Genomic DNA, 6846 nt, shown 5'->3' on the forward strand with positions numbered 1-6846 from the left:
TTCGCTGGGGTCAGGTGGTTTGTGAAGTACGGGAGTAGCAAGGCCTCAAGTGTCTTCGCTACCGGGGAAAGGAGTGTAATCGGACGATACGAATCTCCTTTGTTGGCGGGTTTCCCCGGTTTGAGCAGTGGGACCCCTCTCCCCACCTTCCAGATGTCTGGGATGATGAGAGTGGCCATTGACAGGTTGAGGACCTCCGTTAGGTACGCTACCCCCGCAGGACCCAAATTTTTCAGCATCAGCATGCATATTCCGTCGGGACCCATGGCTTTGGAGGCTTTCGCCTTCCCGATGGCCACCTGAACTTCACCGCAAGTGAAAGCAAGGGGGCACAATTTGTTGGCAGTTTGTGCAGCCTTCTGGTCACTCGACGCTTGGCTTTGTCTACCGGAGGATGCAGTATGAACTGCCGGCTAAAATAGCTCGCGCATCTCTCCGGGTCCGACGAAGCATGGTCGCCGAAGGAAATTTCGACTCTGTCGTCGTGCTTCGTCGGATTAGACAATGACCTCACGGTTGACCAAAGCTTGCTCACACCAGAGGTGAAATTACAAGTCTTCAGGTGCTCCTCCTACTTCTTCCGCTTATGTACGTTTACAAGTTGCCGAATCTCCGCGTTGAGATCCCTGATACGGGGATCTCCGGGATCGGCCTGACGAAGGCTATCACGCTCATCAGCTAGAACAGCCGCTTCGGCAGGGAAGTTTGGACGTGGGTCCGATATACATCCTGCCGGTATGAAGCGAGCTGCAGCAGCAGTGATAGCCAATCCCAAGATGGTCGGTTCTACGTACCGGATTGACTCGGAGAACTCACTCCGACCAAGGACCATCACCACAGCAGCAACCCCCCAAATTTTTTGCCATGGGAGCATGACCCACCGGCAAGTCTGCTCCGTATTCTACTGGTCCGCGCCGGCATAGAACAAAATCCCGGGCCCTGGATCTGTAGTGTTTGCCACCGCAACATACACCACTCCTCAACCTCTGTCCGCTGCAACCGCTGCAACGCCTGGTGCCATCTAAAGGCATGCTCAGGTCTTCGGCACCACAGGGAGTGGAGTGACAATTTTGTTGCATCGTGCTGCAACAACCAACAAACCTGTCACTCCACACAGCCAACACCCGCCCAACCATCAACCAGTGGACCAGCCACAAGCACGCAACACAGGACATCCACCCAGGACAGATGGTTCTGCAGCGTCTGCACCAACCTGATAAGGCGCAACACAACATCGGTTAGGTGCAACGCATGCAACAATTGGTGCCACCTAAAGCGCTGCTCAGGCCTAACGCACCACCGTGAATGGAGTACTGGCTTCATTGCAGCCTGCTGCCCAGCCGCACCACAACACCCCGTGCCAACGCCACCAACAACACACACGCCGACGCAAGCACCAACCCCACCACCGGTCGCGACACCTGCGGCGAACCCACCCGGTCGGGGACCAGCACGTCAGGCTCTACAGGCACCGCAGGCACAACCACCAGCACAGGCAGCGCGCCAGTACTCGCTCACCCCTCGCGTAACTATTATAAGGCCACAATCCATCAAGCTGTTGCAGTTCAATTGCAACGGACTACAAAGTAAGATCGCTGAGATAGTCGGTTTCATGAGAAGGCATAAAATCTCAGTCGCGGCGATCCAGGAGACCAAACTCCACTCCGGCTCGAGCCTTCAGAGCCAGGACGAGTTCAACGTACTCCGAAGAGACCTGCGGGAGTCGAATATATGACCGCCGCTTTCAACTTGTCACTGTCCACCCTGATCATCCCCGAGATGTGGAAAATGGGTAGGATCATTCCCCTCCTAAAGCCAGGGAAGAAGGCGGACGCAGGAGACTCGTACAGACCAATCTCCCTCCTATCCCCAGTGGCAAAAACCATGGAAGCACTACTCCTCCCCAGCCTGACGAAGCATCTGAAGCTAGCCGAACACCAACATGGATTCCGGAAAATGCACAGCACGACAACAGCATTAAACACCATTACCACACAGATTAGCGAGGGTCTGAACCAACGTCGACCCTGTGATAGGACGGTCCTAGTCGCTGTGGACCTGTCGAAGGCTTTCGACACGGTGAACCACGCGACCCTCTGCCAAGACATCCTGGACTCGTCGCTTCCAGCTCGGACGAAACGGTGGATAACCAGCTATCTGTGTGGTCGTCAGTCATCGGTCGAATTCCGAAACGCCAAGTCTAAGCCGCGTAGAATTAAACAGGGGGTCCCCAAAGGCGGCGTACTCTCCCCGACACTGTTTAATCTTTACATGGCCAAACTCCCTCCGCCGCCAGCAGGAGTAAACTTGGTAAGCTACGCCGATGACTGCACAATAATGGCAACTGGCCCCAACATAGACAGACTTTGCGAACAAATAACCGACTATCTCACCGATCTTTCCAACTTCTTTACCGCAAGGAACCTCCAAATCTCCGCCGCAAAATCCAGCGCCACACTTTTTACAACCTGGACCAACCTGGTGGGGCTAGAACTGGACGTCTTCGTCGATGGCGCCAAAATACCGACGACCAACCACCCTAAAATCCTAGGAGTGACGTTCGATAGCCTCTTCTCCTTCTCCGCGCACGCCACAGCCACATGCAACAAACTGCGAGCCAGGAACAAAGTCCTAAAATCGCTAGCCGGCAGCACCTGGGGAGCCAATAAAGAAACCCTGCTCGCGACCTACAAGGCAATCGGCCGGTCAGTGGCCAACTACGCGGCACCAGTGTGGACGGCGGGGACAAGCGACACCCGATGGAGGAACCTCCAAACCTGCCAGAATGCAGCTCTACGTACGGCTACAGGTTGTCATCTCATGTCGTCCGAGCATCACCTACATGAAGAAAGCCAGATGCTGGCGGTGAAAGAGCACAACACCATGCTGTCGAAGCAATACCTCGTTGGCTGTCACCGAGGGAATCACCCCAACAATGCCTTGCTTCGTAACGAACCGCCCCACGACACGTGAGACGACACCTGCACGACTGGAAAGCGGACATTGAGCCGTACGTAGACCATCCATTCGACGCAGCAACATACAGAGCGGCGCTCAACAGCCTACACAGCGATGCGGTCAGAACGACCCTCAGTACCCGTAATGACAACATCGTCTTAGGCGGTCGACCGCCGCCCATAGATCCAGAAGAAATAGAGCTGCCGAGAGAGACCAGGTGCACCCTAGCACAACTCCGTTCTGGGTGGTGTCACCGACTCAACAGCTACCTCTCTCGGCTGAACACACAAGTGGCAAACACATGCCCTGCATGTGGGCAAGGTCCCCACGACACCCAGCACCTCTTCACGTGCACCTCCAACCCTACGACCCTGACACCAGATGCGCTCTGGACCGCGCCTATCGACGCAGCCCGCTTTCTCAGCCTCAGGCTCACAGAGTCGGAGGATGAAGACGACACATGACAAATCTGGGGGGTTGAGCACTGCTGCTACAACAACAACAGCAGTGATAGCCCTGCGGAACTTACGTTCACCGAGGTGGACGTCGGTTGGTGTGGGGAGCGCTGCGAAGGTGTTTTCAGTAAACTCCGCGTAACCTTTCCAATCAGCTTTGGAAAAGTTGATATAGGTCCGGTGTTTGGCGGAGGCAAAGTCGGTTGGTTTATCAATCGAGATGACTATGGGTAGATGGTCTGATGCTAGAGTCAGCATAGGTCGCCACGTTATGCTGTTTATCAGACCAGCGCTGACTATTGTGATGTCTGGCGAGCTACTGCAGTTACCCATAATCCTGGTGGGTGCGTCGTCGTTCATTGTGCAGAATGTCGAATCGTCTATCTGCTCAGCCAAGTCTGTTCCCCTACGATCGTTTGACAGGCTTGAGTGCCAAAGATCGTGGTGCGCATTAAAGTCACCTACTACCATACGGTTTTCACCTCTGAGGAGCGCACCTATATCAGGGTGATATCCTGCCGGGCAGCAGGTGACAGGGGGTATGTAAATGTTAAATATTTCGAGCTCGACATCGCCTGACCGGATAGCGATGCCCTAACATTCTAGGGTGGTATCCCTGCGGTCGATGTCTGCTTCGATAAGACGATACTGCACGGTGTGGTGCGAGATGAACGCTAAGCCACCACCATTATCTCGCTCGCGATCTCGACGGTGCACGTTGTACCCGGCGCAATTCAACAAAGTTGAATTGCTGTGCAGCTTCGTCTCTTGGACCGCAGCTATTAATATACCATGCCGACACATGAAGACGGTTATCTCCTCAATCTTGCTCTGTAGCCCGTTACAGTTGAATTGGAGGAGCTTCATGTGGTTCGGGAGACGTGTCGTGATGTGGGGTGTGAGTGAGGTGTATGTTCTTGCCGCCGTTGGCTGTGTGTGCTGCTGAGGTGGTTGCCGCCCTGTGGTGGTGGTGGGGGCGTCGCAATTGACGTCTGCGACCGAGCAGCACAGCACGGGCCCTCGAAATTCCCCGTCCAATCTCGCGTGGTACGCAGACCTGAACATGCCCTAAAGTGGCACCAGCCAAGGCAGGTATTGCACTTGACTGATGTCACATTACGGAATATTCTGGTCTGACATACCGTGCAGATTGTAGGGGGAACCAGGAGTTGTTGGCGGCGGCGTGTGGGTGGTGGTGCGGTTGTGTGAGTTATGTGGTCCTTGGTGGCTGTGGTACGGTCTGTGGTGTTATTATGTTGTTGTGTAGTGGCGACTGTGTGTGGTTGCTGTGTGAGTGTGTGGGGCTGCACGGGCGGACTATCGTTTGCCGTGGAGGCTGCTCTGTTTGAGCAACAGGGGGCCACGTAGGACGTGGTCCACTGTCTGTGTGTCCGTAGTCCCGATCAGACCCTGAGGTGACTCCACCCCTCGCAGGCATTACACTTGACTGAGGTGGAGTTGTGATGTAATCGTCTTCGGCATACACAGCAGGTGTATATTTCTGGCCCAGGGTTTGACTCGATGCCAGCCCAGAGTAGGAGAATGCGTAGTGAATGTTGCCCTATGGACGGACAACTTCTGAGATACTTCGCCGACCTAAACGGGGTTAGATCGCCGAAACAACAGCCCTTGGTCGGGTGAAACCCGAGTCATTCCGGTACGTAGAACCGGCTGTCGTACTAATTTAAGTAGTCTCTAACGTTAGTGAAAAAGCTTGATTTTACATTAGAGTTCTCAAGTATTTCTCTGTTAAAAAGTATAAGAGAATTCGGTTTGAGAAGGATTAGGAAAATATTAGAAACGCGATGTTACGTTAAATGGTAGAAATATAAACTTAAATGCATCAAGCGGTTAAGTCACAATCTGGGCTTACCTTAGATTCCTCGAAGTCGTTAATTAGGTTTTGTGATTCTTCACCGTGATCATTATTGCGCAAGAAATCCATAGCCTCGAAATAATACAGAGAGGGCGTTCCATTTGGAGTTACACGTTTTAATTCTCGTCGATAGTTTGATCGAAGGCTATTAATCTTTTTCATAACTTCTTTTCTGTCAGCTTTTGGATATTTTTCCTTATATTTTGCAAGCATAATGTCATACTGTATTGCTCTTGAATTGCGATTGCTATAATCATAATGTTTGAAGTCCCATAACGACGGTAAGGAGCGATATAGTTCAATAAACTCAATAATAAATTGTTTTTCTTCATCGTTTGGATAATACTTTGTCATAATCTTTTTGTCTTTATCGAATTGACCAGACTTAAGGGGTGGCAGGGAAATGCTTCCACGCTTATTAATGTTTTCAAATGTTTCCTATCAACAAAGCATTAAAAAATTGTAAGTGGATTAATTTTAATTGGAAATACTTACTTCATTCTCAGTTTCGCTTAAAAATTCATCTGATATATCTTCTTCTTTCATCTCCAAGGAACCTTCTACATCCATTGTGTCCAACTCTATTTCAACCCTTTCAAATCCCCTTAGAGCATAATCCTTGTCAACGCTATCCTGTTTACATATATATACATATATATAAAATGGTTTACATCCAATCCACAGTTTTCAAACGGTAAAATTATGTATAAATTTCCCCTCAGCTTAGTACCTGATTACTGTTTTCCCACTGATTACCGACCTCCTCGGCTCGTAATTCAACTGGGAGTTCCGGTGACTTTTGTCTTGACTTTGCTTTAGTAAATTCAGCCAAATGGTTTCCGCACATGTGGCGTATGAATCTATCCAATTGTATAGCAGTATAGTCACAAAATTCACAACTGAGAAAAAACTCCTCTTTCCCTACGGCTAGCAAAGTCGAAATCTCCCCACATTTCTTCAAGCCCCAATTCTCCACAGTCTCATACACTATAGCCATTTTGTAGGTTAAAGCTTAAATTTCTAATTACTGACTCTTTTTAAAGCTTTCCGTCAATGTAATTAAAAATGTTCACACTAATCTACCATAGAGATTTCGGAAAAACATCGATGCATCGAAAATATCGATGTTTTGCTTCGATGCATCGAAAATTTTCAACTCGATGTATAAATAGTCGATGTATCGATGCATCGATGTATCGATGTTTTCTGAAAACTGACATCTACGCTATACTGAACCGTCATTCCAGTTTTTCAATTGTTCAAAAAAAAAGAAGTGGCATTGACCAAAAAATTTAAACGGCTGCAAGAAGTTCCGTTAGAAACATTATTAGCTCAGTTGCAGTCATTTATTTCAAATTTTCTACAATTTTGCGCTAACATATTTTGTGAAACATTATCTGAAAAATCCTATGCAAATCGATGCATCGAATCAAAGACAAACATCGATGTATTTTTGCCACTGACAACCCTAATCTACCAACTCCAATGTTCGACATCAATTATATGATACTGTTACGATTATCCTCGAAACCTTGAGGGATTACCCAAATATACTCG

The 6846-nt window shown here is 49.7% G+C and overlaps 1 protein-coding gene across 9 annotated transcripts in view; it reads right to left on the minus strand.

Annotated features, from left to right (window-relative positions):
- The window catches only part of LOC118749015 (zinc finger protein 583-like), a 180913-nt gene extending 174509 nt beyond the window's left edge, over positions 1-6404 (minus strand). For 3 of the 9 annotated variants that reach the window (XM_036483802.1, XM_036483804.1, XM_036483805.1), the window contains exons 1-3: positions 6020-6402; positions 5785-5922; positions 5443-5727 (exon numbers count right to left, since the gene is read on the minus strand). In XM_036483802.1, coding sequence (XP_036339695.1) covers positions 5443-5727; positions 5785-5922; positions 6020-6286 — 690 coding nt within the window. In that variant the 5' untranslated portion in view covers positions 6287-6402. Of the gene's footprint in view, positions 1-5286; positions 5728-5784; positions 5923-6019 lie in introns of all 9 variants that reach the window. The other 6 variants (XM_036483809.1, XM_036483803.1, XM_036483806.1 and 3 more) reach the window with 6 other exon arrangements.
- Between the last annotated feature and the right edge of the window lie 442 nt (positions 6405-6846).

The sequence above is a fragment of the Rhagoletis pomonella genome, unplaced genomic scaffold, assembly GCF_013731165.1.
Source record: "Rhagoletis pomonella isolate Grant_MI unplaced genomic scaffold, Rhpom_1.0 Rhpom_scaffold_00013, whole genome shotgun sequence".
Classification (NCBI taxonomy): domain Eukaryota; kingdom Metazoa; phylum Arthropoda; class Insecta; order Diptera; family Tephritidae; genus Rhagoletis; species Rhagoletis pomonella.